Source organism: Carassius carassius, chromosome 38 (genome assembly GCF_963082965.1).
Source record: "Carassius carassius chromosome 38, fCarCar2.1, whole genome shotgun sequence".
In the NCBI taxonomy this organism is placed as follows: domain Eukaryota; kingdom Metazoa; phylum Chordata; class Actinopteri; order Cypriniformes; family Cyprinidae; genus Carassius; species Carassius carassius.
Genome location: NC_081792.1, coordinates 28,652,835 through 28,673,228, shown reverse-complemented (window position 1 = coordinate 28,673,228; position 20,394 = coordinate 28,652,835). Strand labels below are relative to the sequence as shown.

The window sequence follows — 20,394 nt, the reverse complement described above, 5'->3', positions numbered from 1 at the left end:
GAATTGTTGCATTGGAAACTAGATGAAATAATTGTAAACACTAAAATTGACTACAGCAGGTAAAACTAAAATGAAAATAAATGTAAAATATTTTTAAAATGTAAATATGACAAAAGCACCACATAAAATTAAAAATGAAACCAAAAATATTTAAATAAAAGCTAATGCATATATACTGTAAGTATTAGATGGAAAAAACATAACTTAAGAATTGTTGCATTGGCTGAAATATTTTTAAATACAACAATTAAAGCTAATTAATATTATGCACATGAGATGGGAAAACTTAAGCTTTAACTAATTTTTTGCATTTGCAACTATCTAAAATAAGTTTAAATACTATAATTTAAAATGAAAATAAACTAAAAGTAATAAACTTTTAAAATAAAACCTTTACAAAAATTTGAATGAAAACCATTAAATTAAATGCTAATGCAAAATATTAATAAATGTTATAAAAGTTTATAAATATACTAATATAATGATTTAGATTAATATTTAAGTATTAATCTACCATTCTGATGCATAATATTTTATATAATGCAAATGAGATTTGAGAGTGTAAGTTTGTCAGTAAATAACTATGATGTAAATCTTTTCCTTGCAATCTTTTATAGTGCCTTGGGCTCTTGCACATAAATGGTATGATGCTTGTAAGATTTCTGTTTTTAGAGTATCGAGACCCCGATCATTGTATATTTTTTTACATATATATATAAACAGCAACTTTCTGCCTAACATCTCATTCTGTGTTTTGCAGAATAAAGTAAGTCATACGGGTTTGGGACGGTTTGAAGGAGAGTGTGTTGATTTTGGTGTTAACTAGTCCTTTAACCCTCTGGGCTTCTTCGTAAATGGGTCACACTTAGCTTCCTCCCGCCCGAAAACGGGCGAAGCCTTAAAATTGTACTTTACTTTTTCCCAGAATAACCAATCAAATATATTTTTGTTCTATAATGTTTTCTGATTATTATTTAGAATTTTTAGATTTTTTTATGATACTTTGCATTAATTATATAATTTTTATGAGCTATTTTTTCCATTAGAATTAATATATCATTTTTTATTTTATATTTATTTAAAAAAAAAAAATTCAATAAATGCAGCATTTCACATCAAAATAGAGTGCCAGCCTAAAAAAAAAATGTTCCAGGAGAAGAACTTCATCTAGTGGCTTTAAAAAATAGCCACTTTTGTGTAATGTCCTGTACCAGCCTGTAGGCTGTCTATAGCTTCCTATATATCCTATATAGAAAGGCTTTTTGATTCCTTTTGTTGTTTTAGACATGATTTCTCTATCTTATTCGTTTTTTTATTTAGATATACATTTAGATATTCTAAAAGATGATTACTTTATTTTCTTAACAAAAATGTTTAGATAAGTATCAGGTTTTGCATTATGATTACAATCAAACTATAGCATTTGGTTAGAAAGGGAACACAATGTGTGTGTGTGTGTGTGTGTGTGTGTGTGTGTGTGTGTGTGTGTGTGTGTGTGTTGCATTTGAGCGAGAGTCTCTTTTTGTATTTTTTATTTATTTATTTTTGCATATTCTCAAAATTTGCTGTTGCAGTCTTACCAGTCTCTCTCTTTCTCTCTCTTTCTCTCTCTCTCTCTCTCTCTCTCTCTCTCTCTCTCTCTCTCTCTCTCTCTCTCTCTGTGTGTGTGCATTTTTTTGCAAGTTTTTTTTTTCATTTATTGATTTTATGTGGAATATTCTACAAATTTGCTGTTGCAGTCGCCAGTTTATCTGTGTATGTGTGTGTGTGTTTGTGTGCGTGTGTGTGTGTGGGGGGGGGGTCTTATTTGCACTCTTGATGTTCTAGAGTGTCACCCCTTCATTGCTGTACACTTTTTTCAGCACAGTTGCTGATCTGTAGCTTGTACCACCAAAAGTTTCTCTGAGTTTTCCTATTTTTTCATATTTCCCATTCATTTCCTATGTCGCCCGTTTTCGGGCGGGAGGAAGCTAAGTGTGACTTTTTTTTTTACGACCCTTTAACATATCAGAATCATCTCCTTGATTTTTTTGTGTGTTCATATAGGTAATACAACAAAAGTCACCAAGTTTCATACCCATCCGATGAAGCAAAAAAATTAAACATTTCAAAACGTTCAAGTTTTTGCCCGTTTTCGGGCGAAGAAGCCCAGAGGGAGCACTGAGACCTGCTCGAGCTGGAATCAGGCCTTTTTCAGTATTAGTGTCTCCTGGATCCGGTGGGTAAAAATATCTCCAATCAACATATTTTGATTAGTGAAGTGGAACATTCCAGAAATTCCCTTCCACAAACTCACCAGGATGAAAAATTCTGGAGTCTTTTACAGTCGCCTGATGACAAACAAACTGTATGTGGCCTAAGACACACCAGAGACATTTATTAGCAGCAGGATTGCAATGTCTAACAGTTCTGCATCTATTGAGGTGACGTTAATTAATTGTTTTACAGTCGTTACTGTAGATGCCCGGGCTTGAGGAACTTCAATCCAGATCGCTCACCATATTTGGTTTGGTTTTGCACTCAAATTATCCTTTCAACACTGTTTTTCTTTTTGACGCTGGAAATAAACCCTACAAGCCTGTAAAATAAAGTTCAGCTCAGCCTTTGGAGGAAAACTGCTGTGTTATTTTGTACAGCATTGTCAAACTTTGTCTACTTTTCTGTTGTGCTCAGGAGACTTACTGTGCTGCCTTAAGTTTAGCAGGCCTTTGATCACTTATACACTTGTTGCACCAAGGCTGCATTTATATGATCAACAAAAACTGCAAAAATAGTGAAATATTATTGCAATATAATAATACTGTTTTATATTTGAATCTCTGTTAAAGTGTAATTTATTTCTGTGATGCTCCGCTGTATTTTCAGCATCATTCCTCCAGTCTTCAGTGTCACATGATCTTCAGAAATCATGAAAATATGATGATTTGCATGCTTGAGGAACATTTCTGATTATTATCAATGTTGAAAACATAATAATTCTATGTTTAGTTGATTAAAATGTCCAGGCTCAGGCTTTCTCAGCTCTGATCTGTTGTCAAAATGTGTATCACATGTGAATTTCCCTCTGGTTCCTCACAGTAAAACTCAGTCATGTGTGTCTTTCCAAAACATGTAATTTGGCTCCTGCTGACAAACACACATGACAGACCAGTTATGTGCACGTATGCTGTAATTGCAGTGGTGAAGGATCTGGGCTGTTCAGAGCTTTAAAGTGACATAGTAAGTGGCATTCAGTTTGGGCTCCAGTAGAAAATCTGTCATGACATGACACTGTCATGAAAAGACAGTTTGTAATTTACTTCCTTAAGCTTGTCCAAAAAACAAACAAACAGGAAAATGCAACAAAATAGTCCATATGACTTGTGCACTATATTGCAACTCACAAAATATGGTGTCAGAAGTAAAGTTGTGACAACAGAGACAACAAACATTGAGTCTCACAAACAAACAGCATTGATGTCAGATTTGATGCAACACAGATTAGAGATTAACAGCTGACTGGAAGATTTTCAGATGATTTTACAACCTCAGAAGACTTAGTGCACAAGTACTATACTTATTTTTATGATGCTTTTATGTTGTTGTTGCTGTTGCTTTCTCCTTTTTGGAACTTGATAGAGGATCTGGAAATGGTGGAAAAAATTATTTGGCATTGTGTATTCATAATGTACTATATAATGCATTTTTTCTTTTCATAAATAATTGTAACCAAAGTTTAAATTATTTATATTTGCAATTTTATCGCAAATAACTGCGTATTTGAAGTGTGTGCCTCTTTTTTTATTTAAACTACTTAATTCAGATGAAATGCAAGAACAAATGCTGTCTTGCAGCCTGATGTTTGAGAACACAATTGTTTGAAACTGTTCTGGGATGTAATTATACCATTTTGATGACAGACTTTGGTTCAGGCATTGCAGAATGACTAAAACAATATTTCAGACTGCATGCAATGCTGGTTAATCCAGTTACCCAACCGCATGAGTTTTTTGCATCTGGGAACAGTAAATGTTTCCATTGTAGTTTTCTAGGCTAATAAAAAATGTATTTTTTTAATGCACATTGTAAGGTTTTATGCACATCTTGCCGTTTCTATCCAGTGTTTTTCATGCAATATACCAAAATGTGCATAGAATAAGTAGATGCAAACATAGATACTACAATACAGTATTTTTAAAAGAAATACTAACACAACAGTTCATGCATTCCCTTGGAATCGAACCCATGACTATGGTGCTAGTAAAAGCGAGGTCAGTGGTTTGATTCTCAGAAAATGTGTGAAAATTGTGAATATTGCATAAAACATTTCTGAATGAAGCACCATTTCCATCCCATGTGTTTAAGAGAACAAAATCTAACACAACAGCTCATGCATTTCCTGAGAATCGAACTCCCGAACTTGGAGCAAATAACGCCAGGATCATGGGATTGATTTTAAGTTATTGCATGAAACATTTGCAAATATAGAACAGTTTCCATCCCATGTGTTCCAGAGAACAAAATCTAACAGCTCAAGCATTTCCTGGGAATCAAACCCACAATATTGGCTCTAGCACCGCCAAGGTCATGGGTTCGATTCCCAGAAAATGCATGAACGGATAAAGTGCATACCTTGAATGCAATGTATAAAAACATCTGCCAAATGCATAAACGTGAACACAAATGTAACACAAGTCGATCTTGATGCAGAATAAGAAATTTATTTCAAAACCGTTACAAAGAACAAAATAAGCATTTTTTTCTTACATAAGCTGTACAGAGATGGCATGTATTTGACTCTAAATGATTCGTGAATAGATTCTAAAAGTATTAAATAGAAAACTGGATAAATGGAAAAAAAAATAAGTTGATGGAAAAATATGAAATGTTCCATTTATCTACTGTACAAAACAACAACTTGAAAATGGAATTGATTCTATTGTACCCTGATACATCTTTTAGGCCTCTTGCACATTTAAAAAGTATTTTACAAAAGCATCCCATGGCCACGCCACCTTACAATAGCTAAAATATTGGCCTCTTTGGTTCCATAATTCAGTATAATACATTTGAACAGAATTCAGTTGCGTCTATAAAAATAACTTTTCTTTTTTTTCAATGGCAGGTTTTTTCTATACTAACAATGCAACTTCAGTGCAAACATTGTAACATGCATCCGCTCAGAGTAGGAAGCGAAAGTTTCTATTTCAAGTATTGAAAACAGTTCATAACAAGTGGGTCATTCGGTGTAGGTCACTATTATACATTGCATAGCTTTTGCGGCACTTATTTGAGAGGAATCATGAACGAGGCGCATCGCTTGGTACCTTCGAAAGCATTTTTAAATCTGCAAGTGCTTTCTATTGTTTATTTACTGTATTTTTTTTTTTAAAGTGCTATGCTGCACCATGACGTAGCTGAAGAGTCTCTGGAGTCACTTGTGTTTCAAAAGCGTGTTTTCAGCTTGTTGCACAAATAATCACAACCCAGACATTACAAGACCAGCCTTGTGATTTAGGAATGGACCTCATGTCTGTCGAGAAACCCAAAGATTGTTGTTGCTCTTTACAGATATACATTGAAGACTGATGCTCTTGAATGGATTGGTTGTCACTCAGTGGACTCTATGTGGGAAGTGCTGGCGTTGATTTGAGAAGATGGTCAGTGCTTTTCAGGAAAGTACAAAGATTTGATTTGATAAGTCTTTTGAGAAGATCACCTCTCATTTTTCTGTTTTTAAAGAGAAGAACAAAACTACACTCTTTAAAATAAAGGTTTCAAAGGGGGATTTTGTTAATGCTGCCATTAAAGAACCATTTTTGGTAACCCCCAAAAATCTTTCAGTCAACAGTTCTTAAAGGGACAGTTCCCCAAAAATGTAAATGTGCTGCTTATTTACGCACCCTCAGGTCATCCTAGATGTATGTGATGTTTTTTTTTTCTTGAGTAGAACATTAAATAAGATTTTAGCTGAAATCGTGCTTTTTGGTAATTCATATCATTTACTTTCTGCAAAAGATCATATTGAGGAACGCAAAATTAATCCCCATGGCTCATGATGATATATTGAGGTCTTATGAAGCAAAACGATCAGTCTGTGCAAGAAACTGAACATTATTTACAACATTGTTACCTGTGATCCAGAGCCTCAAGCAAACGTTTTTATGGATGAATCATTCTTTTGAACCGGTTTTTGTTTAGTGAACCTGATGAACTAATTCACCAAATTGGACTAAAGCATCTGAAACAGTTAGTGGCTCGAGCTGAACAGATCTCAGTTACTCAATCAAAACTCACTCTCAGACGCTTGACTGTCACTGCCACCTGAGCCAAAATGTTGTAAATAATGACAGGTTTCTTGCACAGACCGATTGTTTCACTTCTTAAGACCTCAATATATCGCCAGGAGTGACTGGTATTGTCTGTACATGCTTTTTTAAATACTTCAAAATGTGCATTTGCTAACATGCACAAAAGAGCACGGCTTCAGCTAAATATTTTCTTAAATGCTCTACTGAAGAAAAATATCACCTACATCTAGATGACCTGAGGGTGAGTAAATTAACAGCTTTAAATTTTTGGGTGAACTGTCCTTTCAAAAGAAAGTTTTTCTTAGAGTAAAGAACATTTTAATAATCTAAATAACTTTTTTTGTCTAATGGATGATCTTCACGGTACCATTGATGCCAATAAAGAACCTTTGTCTTTTAAAAGTGTAGAGATAGATAAAACCAATCCCATCTTTTTGACGTGACAGTAACGTACAAACCTGTTGACAGGAATTGCTCAATGATTAAAGAACATAAATATATTTACAAAGATTGCGTGGAAAGATTTTTGAGCATGGGCGAGTCTTAAATATTAGTTTCAATTACTATGATATTTGGAAGTCTTAAGCGCAGCCGCACTCTTTGACGATCATGTTGGGCACGTCCCGTTTCACGATGTTGTATTCGTCGTCGAAGTACAGCATGGACATGGGGCTCAGTTTGGTCGGGATGCAGCAGGAGTTCATGGATCCCGGACTCATTCCTCGCATTCGGTATTGGTTCACGACGGCCGTGTGGAAAGACGAAGCCGATCCGGGAACCCCGGCCATGTACGCCGGACAGTTCCCTTCGCAATAATTCCCAAAGTACCCTGACGGGGCAATGATCCAATCGTTCCAGCCGATGAGGCGGAAGTCGATGTAAAACTGTTGACGGCAACACAAGCTGCTGCTTCCATCGCATTCAAGACCTCGTTTGCGAATGCGGTGTTTGTTGTCAGCCGCTCGAGCTTGGACCACAAGGAATGGACGATGGGATTCGTCGCCAGTGTTTACCAAAACAGGCACAACGCCCATCTTTTCGCACACTTCACACCGTACGTCCAGGTTCTGCCGGCGATCACCTTTGGCGAAAACCATTTGCACGGTGTCCGTCAATGGAAAAGTGTGCCATCCGCTGCGTTTGAGATCCACACGCTTCTCCACCAAGTTCCACTTGCTCCCGAAACCCGGTTCCTGCGCGTTAACCTTCACTGTGACCTTCCTTCTGGAGCCTTTCTCCAAAACGTTAGGCAGAAGCTTGAAGTATAACCACAGACTGGCCTGGGACACGTATAGTTTCTGGTTGCCCTCATTGGAGATCACGAAAAACAGGCTGGTTTTGGAGGTCAGCGACTCGCCTGTGGGATCAAGAAAAGAGAGAAAATAAAGACAGCTTTTTTTGCTTTTTTTTGTATACTAAGGCCTGGTTTCATAGACAGGGCTTAGCCTAAACCAGGATTAGGCCATAGTTCAATTAGGACATTTAAGTAATTTTTATAAACATGCCTTATAAAAAAACATTACTGGTGTGCATCTTGAGACAAAACAAAGGCACTGATATATTTTAAGATCAATCAGTACAAGTTTCTTTCATTTGAAACAACTCAGACTTGCATTTTAGTCTAGGACTAGGCTTAAGCCTTGTCTGTGAAACCGGGGGTTCATCTTTTTTTTTTTTTTCTTTTTTTTGTAAATAGGTTTCATTTTGTGGAAAATATAATTTCTTATTTTAGGATAAAATATGACCTGGACATGTTCTTGGAAGTTTTATGTTAATTAACCACTTTATTTTATAAAGAATTCGGCAGAACAAAAATACTACTACTATAAATAACACAGATATATAATATATTTTAAAATACTGATTCTATTTATTATTTCATATAGTCACATTACAGTAATGAGAATGGGGAGAAATATGCTTAATTGTCATAGAAATAATGTCACAATAAATAGATCTTTTATGTCTTATAAACAAGCTTTTCTCGCCAAATATAATTTTTTTTTTTCTTCAGATTTTAGGGTAAAGTGTGACCTTGTTATTGGAAGATTTCATGAGATTCACCCATATTATTTTATTAAACCTTAAATTTAATTTAGCATAAATTAGATTTTATATGTTCACATTACAGTAATGAGAATGGGGGATACATGTGCTTAATTTTCATTAAAATTATATGTAAATATGCTTCATTTTGTGCATATCATTTCTATTTTCATTAGATTTACCCATCTTATTTTATTTAACCTTGGATTAGAATCAAATTCAGCATAAATTATACTTTACAATTTAAATATATATATATATATATAATATATATATATATATATATATATATATATATATATATATATATTTATTTATATATTATTATTATATAATTCCACATTTGCATTTACTTACATTATATTCAAATGGTGAGAAATGTGCTTAATTGTCATGAAAAAAAAAGTTTATTTATATAAAAAAAAAAAGTTTATTATTTCTATAAATAAGCCTAATTTTGTGCTAAACAGAACAGATCTTTGTGCAAAATAAAATAATTCTAATTTAACCCGGACATGTTCTTGGATGGTTTCATGAGCTTCACCCATTTTGTTTTATTGAACCTTAAATTAAACTTAAATTCAGAATAAATTAAATTCAAATTTTCTATTAATAAATTTAATAGAATAAGCATAAATACAACTAATATATACATAATACTAATGTATCTTCTAATATATATATAATATTTTCTTCCTTAGAACCACAATATTATTTATTTTTGAGTGAAATATCCCTTTAATACACATTCATCCATTTTATCTTATAAACCTAGCATAGATTTAGCAAAAATACTACTAATATATATATATATATATAATACTAGTGTATTGTATAATAATAAATACTAATAGTTATATATAATTCAAAAAATAATACTAGAAATAGACATCGTTGTTTCATTTCTGAGTGAAATATCCCTTTAACGCCCGATCAATGGTTAGAAATATCATATCCATTGTATTTATATCTGAATATAGATGATCCTATTATAAAGATGTAACTAATGAAGGTGTGTCTGGCACATTTAATAAATCTATGCTGATCCAATTGCCACTAGAAATCCTAGCAAGCAAGTAGAATTAATAGAATATAATGCACTGTGTGTGTAAACAGCATGATGCTGACAGATTTGCTAAAGTTTGAATGTTTTTAATATTTTCCTATGCAGCAGATTCTAGGAGACTTTGGTTGGTTGCTTGCTATCCTGAGAGTCTTTTACATCCTGGTTCTTTTCTGTGGATGATTCAGCATCTGGCAGGTGAAAATTGTGATCGCTTAGAACTTAGAAGTTCTATTTATATATTATAGTATCTATTAATATTTTGCATTACTTATACATAGATTTCTGTATAGATTCTTCATTTGCTTTCATTTCAGTTTTAGTAATTTTAATATTTAAATGTAAAATGTTTCATTTCAGTTAGTAGGCAAGACAACATTTCTTTATATTTGTTTAAGGTTTTCATCTAATATTTTATTATATATTTTATTTTATATCAACTTTATTTCAAAAATTAATTTACTTTTATTTAAGTTTTAATTTAAGTAATTCAATTTTAACATTTTTTTCCCATCCAATAGTTTTTCTAATATTTTATTTTATTCGATTCGATTTTATATAAACTTTATTTCAATTAATACAAAAAAAAAAAATAGTTTTAGTCATTTTAGTAATTCGGTTTAAACTTATTTCAGGACATTTCTTCATTTTCATGTTTTTCATCTAAGGTTAGCAAAAAATAGTTTTAATTTACATTTTATTCAGTTTTAGTCATTTAAGTAGTTAAGTTTAATCTTATTATTATTTAATATTTTATTATATTTTATTATATATTATACTTTTATATTTATATTTAATTTTATTTTGGTTTTAATTTTAGAATTTTTTTAATAATTTAAATAAATTTTATTGTTATTATTCCTTCAATATAAAATTAACTCAGTTACCAAGTCAAGATTTTATTTTATTACAATCAAAGCATAAAAGCGCAGCTAAAAACGAGCGGTGATGTGATTCGACACATGATTACAGGTTAGACGGCTTCGATTCAGGCCTTTTGCAAAGCACAGAGAGCATTCATCACTGGCTTTAACTGACATCCTCCTTCTTGGCAGCCGTCCTCACCCGAGTCTCCACACACCGTTAAGATGTCACAGAAACCTCAAGGGACTGACTTGGCCTCGGCCAGCGCAGGGCAGCATCAATCTTAAAGAAAACGAGATCCTCGAGAAGATCCTGGACGTCTTCCAGAGCTCCGTGTCCTGAGGTCACCCCGCATCCTAATGAGATTTCACACAGTCCCAACATGTTCAACTTTACCTTAAAACTGCTCTCTGAGCTGCTACTCTGCATTTATTCAATATCGCAAATACATGCAAATATAAAGTTTTAAATTTAGACATGCAATTTATATTTATAGTTTAGTTTTAGAACATGATATTTAAATCTCTAAAGACATTTTTATTTATTTTGTGTTTCATATTTTTCCACTAAAACTACTATTTTTGTATATATTAAAATAATGTTTTGCTATTGTATTTATTATTATTTCCTTCTTTTTTTATCTTCCTTTTTTATTTATTTTGTTTTTGCTTTAAATATTTTGATTTACTACCTATTCATTATTTACTAAATTGCAACCTTTTATAAATGTAATAATTTTTCTACTTTTTATATTCTGACCCATGAAGCTCTTTGAGCTGCATTTTACTATTATTATTATTATTATTATTATTATTATTACTTGCCTCTTGTTTAATTTTCATTTTTCATTTAATTTTCATTTTTGTTTATTTTTATTGTTTTAATTTTTTCTTTATTTCTATTATTATTATTATTATTATTAATTGCCTCTTGTTTAATTTTTATTTTTTATTTAATTTTTATTTTTGTTTATTTATATTGTTTTTAATTTTTCTATATTTTAATATATGAAGCATTAAATGAGCATTATGCATCACAATATTTAGTGAAAGTTATTTTTATTTTTATTATTATTATGAATTATTCATCAGTGCATGATATTTAAAAAAATCAAATCTTTATAATAGTTCATCAGAATATAATATATATTATAATATAAGCCTCTAAAACGACCTCAGTTTTCAGTTGACTTTGTCAGTCTTGTCAGTAAATGAAATCATGTTTTAAAGCACTCTCTTTTTTTAAGTTTATGTCTGTTTCTTTCTTAAATGCATCACATTATGGTGCTTGAAATCTTTTGGACTTCACGTGCCAGCGTTTGCGACCGGACCCGCGGTGCGTTGGTACGATTCAATCCTGCATGCTGTGACATCTATAAAGATATGCTTTACTACGAAAAGATTCATTTATTGTTTTTGAGTGCAAGCGTGAGCTCTTTGCATCAGAAGTTATTTTAACCTTGAACTCTTGCTGCATGCTGCTCAATTTGTTTAGCAAATACAATACACTGAAAAGCTAAAACTGAAAAAACTCAATTCTGCTCGTGAAGTCAACATGAAACGCTCTTTGCATCCCATTTTACTTGCATAATGTGAGAGATTTTTGAATGTAACAGGATATTCAAGAAGGAAAATGCAGCACGGGATGTGATTGTTTCCAGTGGGAATTGATTCTGGAAGTACTCACAACACTTCTGAGGAGGATTTTTGTTGCTAAAGGTCAAGTTTTCTCTCTAAAGCAGCTTTATGTATCCCAATCCTGACTTTTCTGTATGGAAAAATATCATTATTTGATTTTATTTATGCAACCTTTATTGCATTAACTGATATTAGATTACTAGCTATTTGACGTCAACTGCAAAGAAAAGACTTTTCATTTTGATGAAACATTAAGAAGACAAACATCTTTTGTCTTTGTTAAGTAAAAAATGTATAGCCTGAATGCACTGTAAGTCGCTTTGGATAAAAGCGTCTGCTAAATGCATAAATGTAAATGTAAAAGACGTGCCCTGAAATATGATCATAACGCACTATGGCAGGTTGTTTGTTCAGCTGCAATCCAGTAACTTTAAAGTAATATTTTAACCAAAAATGATAATTTGGTTAAATGTGCTCCAAGATTTAGAGTTTGTTTCTTCATCAGATTTGGAGAAATGTAGCATTGCATCAGTGGATGCTCTGCAGTGAATGGGTGCCGTCAGAACGAGAGTCCAAACAGCTGATAAAAACATCACAATAATTCACAACACTCCAGTTCATTAGTTAATGTCTAATGAAGCCAAAAAATGAGTGTGAAAAATGCAGCTTTTCTCCAGATGTTAACTGATGGACTGGAGTTCAGTGGATTATTGTGATGTTTTTATCAGCTGTTTGGACTCTCATTCTGACGGCACCCATTCGCTGCTGAGCAAGTGATGCAATTCTACATTTCAAATATGATGAAGAAACAAACTCATCTGCATCTTCAATGGCCTGAGGGTGAACACATTACAGCAAATGTTCATTTTTTGGGCAACTGTTCCTTTAACAACATTTATCTCACTGTGATTGATTCTCAGTCCTGTTTCTCACCCGATTCATTCATCAGATCAGTATTAGTACCTAGATTGAGATTAGAAACATTGCACTCTGCCATTTGGATAGTAATAGCAGCTGTGTCTGTTCTCATGGTTCAGTGCTGTCAGATAATAGATCGATGATGCATTCTGATCAGATGAGAGCAGATTCTACAACTCTTTTGTTGATTTATAAACAAGTGGCTTTAGTTTGATTCTTTAAAAGGATTGTGGATGCTCTGTGCCATTCAAAAAGATCAAATCATTAGAGATGTACAGTATGTCAGGAACAACATCATTTTCTCTTTCAGTTGGTTTTTTTTTTTTGCTTCTAAACTGATGCAAATGTTTTTCTATTAATAGAAGAATCACTATATATATATATATATATATATATATATATATATATATATATATATATATATATATATGATGATGTTTATATTTTTTACTGAAAAGATAAAGCCGTGCTCTTACAGTGTAGGCTATTTTTCAAAGGTGCTAGGCCGGGGCAAGTTGTCACACATGTTGTAATTATAATACGTTTATTAATTACGTTTTAGCTTGGAAATAGTTGAATGCTTCTAGATGCTTTGCGCTCTTTTATTCATTGTTTCGTTCTTCGCTGTAGTTTTACCAGTCGCCTATTATAGCAGATTCACATTGTGACAACATGCCCCGCTATATTCATTAAGCCTTTTAAATGAACTGTGTATTTTTTTCCTGGAGCGTGGAAAAGTTAAATAATTTGATCCTAAGGTTTGAGCTTAAACCCACCCTTATAAAACGTCTCTACAGTGTCGCGAATCATTACAGTGACCGCGCGTAACCGCGCAGCGCGCTCGGACGCGCGCATGGCCGCCGCATACACACCTGTCTCGGCGAAGCTGATGATCTCCGAGGTCTCCTCCTCCACCTCGTTCATGGACGCTGCGTGTCCGTCCAGGTTCGGGATCTCCACCCTCCCGTCCTCGCGCACCTTCCCGGCGTGGAGCTTCTTGAGCGCGGTCACCATCGCCGCCTTCGGGATTGGGTGTGTGATGTTGGGTCTGTCCCGCATCTGTAACCGGCTCAGAATGTGTCTCTTCACCGCATCCAGCAGATCCACGTCAACCCGTGTGTCTCCATCCGTCTGGCTGAGCCCGCAGGACGCGCAGCTCGGGCTGATCCTCGGGGGTTCGGTGCCCGGTGCCGGTGTGCAACGGATGGAGATGAGGAAGGACACAAAACAAAGCACTTCGAATATCAAGCTTTTCATCTTCCGTGATAATAAACAGCAGTTTCCGAGCGGACACGAGAGCTGGATTGATGGAGCCTCCTTTTATCCCAAAAAGTGAGACTTAAAAAGTGAAATAACTGTAATATCCACTTGTCCCGACCGAATTTAACGCAAAGGCAGTAAATCCTTTAAACGTCTGGATTCTGGAATATGCTCCTGTGGTTGATTCTTGTCTTTGGTTAACTCCGCGATGATTCCAACACAATTCGGATCGATTTCACGGTGAGCACGGCTCGTCACACCATCCGAGTGGATAAAAAATATGATGTGATAATAATAAAGTAGCCTAACCAGAGCGCTTGATATCTGTCCACGTTGAGCCTCAAATGGCACTTTTACGCACGCGTCTGGTGCGTCATGGCTGGAAGTATATCAGCATTACGCGTGTAAAAGCCCACAGACTAAACAAAGGAGCTGTTATGATTTGTCCCGGTGATTTCTTCACTCTTTCGAGTTCAAATCATCCATGGTGAAGGGAAGCGAGTGTAAACCAGTCCAAGAAGGAGATTTTTCAGTTTTCCTAATAATCATTCGCATTTTAAGTTCTTCAGCTGAAGATCGTGTCCTCCTTTGTTGGACATTTTGACTTCCAGTGTTCGTTTCCCATATACTTCTTCACCATAGCTCTCGGTGTGTGTGTGTGTGTGTGTGTGTGCTTGGGAGCTTGGGCTTGTTTCTCAGACATTGTGCCACTTTTGAGCCTCTGGAAAGTTTTTATACGTGAAGAACCACGTGGGACGAACCAGCAACTCCAAAATTATAAAGGATGAGAAATCCTCGGGATCTTCAGGGGAAATGTGTTAAAGCAAACATTAAGCAGTGCACTGACATACTCTTACTCTACAAAGATATACTGGACTTTATCTCTGTGTTTATGTACTCTTAAAGCCAAGTATAATTATAAACGCAGGGCTCTATACACTTATATTTTTGAAGGAGCACTTACACAGCTCTTACAAATTGCATAAATAAGCTTATGAGGCTAATGTATCAAATATAAAATTTGGAATACAGAAATATGAAATTATGAAAAAAAATTAGAATGGTACTTTGCCACTAGGTGGCGGTATGCCACTGCCTTAATGAGTGAGTCGGTCAGTCATTTAATCAATGGATTCGTTGGAAACGGATGATTCATTCAGAAAAAAAGTACGCTAAAAGTTACTCAAGCAAATTTATTCAGTAAACACCGCTGTGTGTTGCAGCAGAGCACAACAACATGCTTTGTTTGGAACCATTTCCTTTGCGAAATATGTTTTTTTTATTATATTGTTTATTGAATTGTTGTCCTGACAGAAAAGTCTGCCACAGACCGTGCTAAGCAAACATTATACCTTATCTCTCTGTGTGTGTGTGTGTGTGTGTGTGTGTGTGTGTGTGTGTGTGTGTGTGTCCCCTAAAGACTGTGCTGCGCAACCGTTAACTGTTAGATGTTCAAAATGTAACGTTAAATCAGACACAATTTAAAACCGAAAAAGAAATATAATACTATGATTAAAAGTTACAGATACCTGAAGTTGTTGAATCTTGGCGTTCAAGTGTTGGCTGGGGGTGTTTTACTTCCTTTTTTTTTTGAAGAAGAAGAAGAAGAGGAAGAAGAAGAAGAATTTTGAACTATCTTAAAATAGGCTACTACATGCCAACAAACTAGTGATGTGCGGATCGATACTAAAATATCGATATCTCCGATACCAGCTTTGTATGTTCTAGAATCGATTATCTTATCAAAATATCGATATTTCAGTAATTTGGAGCGAATATGTAGTTTATTGAAAATAGAAAGACAGCGGAAAGTAACCACAATTACCCTCGTTTATCTGAATAATGCCAACTTAGTCGGAACTACTTGTTCTTCCGCCTGCCAAGTCATGAGCGTAATATGGCACTGTACAACTGGCTGCAGTGCAGAGCACGCGTCGCTAGCAGCCACTCACACTCAGTCCGCTGCTGGCACATGTTGTTGTCCAGTCACGCTGTGTCAGTCCGGCGGATTGGATATGGCTGAACGCAAGCGAAGTTACGTGTGGAGCTACTTCACTTCCATAAACTCAAACGATGCGGTTTGTGACACGTGTAACAAAACAGTGAGGTACTGTGGTAATACCACAAACCTAATCAAACATCTACATATAAATCACAAGACAGAATATGACGACGTCATGACGAGGCGGTCAGAGGAGGAGGAAAGGAGAGGTACTGGAATTCCCTGAATTCTTAAAACAAATTTATTTTAGAACTTTGGTTATACATACAGTTTCTATTTTATAAAAAAAATGCTGTGACTCAAATTGAAATGGCTAGTACAATACATAATTAGAGAAGTAGGCCCTACCATAATAACTTCATAATTGTCAGAACCCACATTTTGAAATTTCTATTTAACCATCAGTCAAAACAAATGAGACGAAGAATAATACAACTGAGTATTATTCTACTGATACAATATTATCTGTCTTCTTACCTATCAAATACTTTTCCTGGCAAACGTACTGTAAAGTCCAATGCAGCCTTGTCAATGTAATTTAAATGATCTACTCTGCAGATAACCTTACCTAACTAAATCTGGGCCGGCTGAATTGATGTGCGATTATCTCAGGGACACATTTTACTAAAATAAAGTAAATAAATAAGTAATGAAATAATTAAATGACCAAAATGTCTGCAATAGTTCAGCTTGGAGTAAAATGTGAATCTTTTCAAAGGCAGGCGAGGTTGTGAGCAAAAAAAGGAGCAGACTCAAAGGAAAAACTGTTAATATGTTGTTGTTCCTAAACAAAAACCTGTGAATGAGAAAAATTTTGAGGGAAGGTTAAAAATCTTCAAGGGGACCGGATTAACATGTCACTAAACCATAAAGTGTGAATGTTTATTGTTTTATGTTAAGATGTTCAAGCAGGCGTTTTAAGATATACATGCTGCTCAGATGTTGTCAATAAATATGTAAGTTGGCTCTTTTTTTGTATGATAATTCTTCATCAATAAACAAGAAGAACCCATAATATGTCTCGTATTCAGTATGAAGTGACACTTTTGAGTACACTAACATTACTTGTTACTTTAATTTCCCAAACAGTAATTTTTGGGCAAAGTATCGGTATCGGATCGGTATCGCCGATACTCGCCTTGATTTTACTTGGTATCGGATCGGATAGGAAACCAGTGGTATCGCACATCACTACAACAAACCGCCTGCCTCCAAAAGATCTCATTTCATTGGCTGGATCGTACAGACGCTCATCGATGGTTGGCCAGTTTCCATGTCAGTCAGAAGCACTAGACTCAGTGGGCGGTTTTCTTCGGGTGTGAATGACAACGCGTAAATTGACAGACACTGTAGACGTGAGAGTCGAGAGATATTTATTTATTTATTTAAATTCTAATATAAATTACTTTATTGGGCATGAAAACTCATTGATGGCATGGTGGTACTAAAAACACTCGGGGCTCCAGCCCCCTTAGCCCACCCCCTAATGCCGCCCCTGCTTTGTGTCAATGAAAGCAAATGAGCAAAAGCTTTAACTGGTTTGACAGAATGCCAGTGTGAACTCGTAAACTGGTTCAGCTCATCTAAAGAGCACTGACTGCTCCCACAGAAAAAACACCATAGCTGAAAACTGTTTTTAAATAGAATAATGTTGAAAGGGGATCTTAAATATTAATAAAAAAAATAATCCGTAAATTTATTTTAGTTTTAGTTTTGAATAAATACACAAACATGTGGTTAACTCCTGATATCCCCTCAGTGATTAAGTTTAAAGTTGTAAAACAGCGCCACCACTCGATAATACACACAAACTAGGCGTGAGCTGTACAAACCTCCAGAGTCTTTTGATTGGTTTATTTAGTGTCATGGGGCTAATGCACGCTGTGAATACCCTAAACCCCCCCTCCCCCCCCCCCCAAAAAAACAAATAGATAACGTCAATTTCTCTAGACTTCTGCATTTTGCAGCGTCAAGAAAGATGAGTTTAAATAAATACATTCATGCATTTATCAGAAATTTAAAATAAACAAGTACATTTATGCATTTAGCAGACGCTTTTATCCAAAGCGACTTACAGTGCATTCAGGCTATCAATTTTTACCTATCATGAGTTTGAAGGGGTAAGTTTGTTAAACAGTTTTTAGACTTGTACAATGTATTACAAGTTGTGAAAAAGTACAGTACCTTGGCGGTTGATGTTTTAGTCTTGACGTAGTTAAATCATGATTACAAGCTCATTGAATTCAAGTTTGAAAATGGGAGGACATTCATGTGCAGTTTTTACCTTCAAAACTCATATTTACGATTATTTCGAGAGCACGTGAAGACAGCATTAGCAGCACAGATAAATTACATCTTCATTGTGTCTTACCCTTTTTGCAAAATTTTTCTGCAATACATATCTAGGATCTACGCTGCAGATTATGGACACTGAAGACCATAAGTAGGTATTGTGACTAACGTTACGTAAAATATGTATGTATTATAACTGCACTTATATTTAAACGATAAATTCAAACTTTTAATATAATTGGTAACTGTCACGGAGCATGAACGGACTGTATGTAGGTACACCATATCAAACACAAACATGTGCAGCATTAACGCAGTCTGTTTACTGACACTGATATCCTGGATATTCAGACTGCAGTGTTGTGAATGTGCAATGTTTGTGCAATGCTTGAATGTATTGTGTATAATGTGTTTTAGATATTTAAGGGTACAATGTGTATTTGTTTGTTATGTGTAGTGGATATGTACAACGTGTTTGGGTATCATTAGTCGCTAACATTGTTCATTCATCTTTATAGAGAACTACAACACAAATATGTTTGATTTGAAAACTTTATTGAAAATTGTGTAACACATTATTACATATCTAACTTACCTGCTTGGAAAACACCTGTGACCAAACCTGTATTAGTTTAAAAGCAGAGTATTTAAACATGGTGGACATGCTGCCTGATTGGGAGAAACCATGTTGGGTAACTGGGGGGTTTCCAAATGTTCCTGTAAAGCAAGGTTTATAATTGTTAATTCATTGTTTTGCTTCATAGTTGCATGTTGTTGGTACTGTGTAATTTAATTATGGATGTTGTTTAATATGCATTAGGTGGTTGGAAGTACATATGTTAGAAAGTAAAACTTACCTGTAGAATGGTACATTCCAGGGTGTGACCTAGACTATAAATGGCTGCCAGAAAGCATGGTGTAGGAGGGTCAGGTTGGTTGTGTGAAGTGGAAGCAAACCCATAGAAACTTTTTCCAGAAAGTTTGTTAACCAAACGATACAACTGCTGTTGTGGCTACCTTCCCACAAAAACTTGTAAATATTTATGTTATTTTTTTTTTATATAGTTTTTTTTTTCTTTTTTTGTTTTTGCCATTGGATTTGCACTGTCTTCACAATAAATTCACCTTAATTGGGATTTCCTGTCGCATTGGTCTTATTATGCCTCTGATCGCGAGGGCGATCGCTAACAGATGGTGTCAGAAGTGGGATTAAGAGGCCAAAATAGACTAAAATGCCACCCAAAACAAGAGGACAGCAGACGGTGAACATGGATGCTGAGGATGGACAGCAAGCAGCAAGTGGAATTACAGAGGGAAATGCCCACCTGGCTACTGAACCTCCACCAACCACAGAACGATCAGCTCTCACTGCATTAGCGGGTATGTTTCAAACTTTCTTGCAGTATCAGAAGGACAGAGATGAGAGGCAAGAAAGAGACCTGGCTCGACGAGAACAACAGTTTAAAGTACTTCCTCATCAGGTCACACAAATCCAAATGGACGTAGAGCGCACCAGACATGGAGCTGCCACTGCAGACCAGTCAACCTCTCGAGGATTGGCTCCGGTGCCACAGTTGCCGAAGCTACAAGAGGATGATGATATAGAGCAGTACTTAACCACTTTTGAACGAATGGCAGAAGTGTACTTGTGGCCGAAGGAGGACTGGGCTATTCATTTGATTCCTCTACTCACAGGAAAAGCAAGGAGTGCATTTGTTGCAATGTCACCAGCACTATCTTTGGACTATGACAGAGTCAAAGAAGCGATTCTAAAGAAATATGAAATCAGCTCTGAAACATATCGACTGAGATTTCGTTCACTGGATACACCTGTTGATGAATCCCCTATGGAATTGTATGTTCGATTAAAGGATTTATTTTCCAAGTGGATACAACTGGAAACAAGTAGCAAAAAGGACTTGATGGAGAAGCTGGTACTAGAGCAGTACATGCGGTTGTTGTTCCCAGAAGTAAGAACTTGGGTGAAGGAGCAAAATCCAGAAACTGCAGGAGAGGCAGCTA

At 35.1% G+C, this 20,394-nt stretch overlaps 1 protein-coding gene across 1 annotated transcript; it reads right to left on the bottom strand.

The window, feature by feature from the left end:
- Positions 1-6,260: 6,260 nt before the first annotated feature.
- On the bottom strand, positions 6,261-14,180 carry LOC132119124 (inhibin beta B chain-like). Its single transcript, XM_059528870.1, has 2 exons — positions 13,691-14,180; positions 6,261-7,647 (listed from the first exon to the last, which is right to left on the bottom strand). Exons 1-2 carry the CDS (start codon positions 14,073-14,075, stop codon positions 6,872-6,874), a joined length of 1,161 nt encoding a protein of 386 aa, XP_059384853.1. The 5' UTR covers positions 14,076-14,180; the 3' UTR covers positions 6,261-6,871.
- Positions 14,181-20,394: the final 6,214 nt, after the last annotated feature.

Coding starts and splice junctions, on each gene's coding strand:
- LOC132119124 (XM_059528870.1), bottom strand. CDS start 14,075: ATGAAAAGCTTGATATTCGAAGTGCTTTGTTTTGTGTCCTTCCTCATC. Junction 7,648..13,690: donor CATCAGCTTCGCCGAGACAG/GTGTGTATGCGG, acceptor TTGATCCCACAG/GCGAGTCGCTGACCTCCAAA.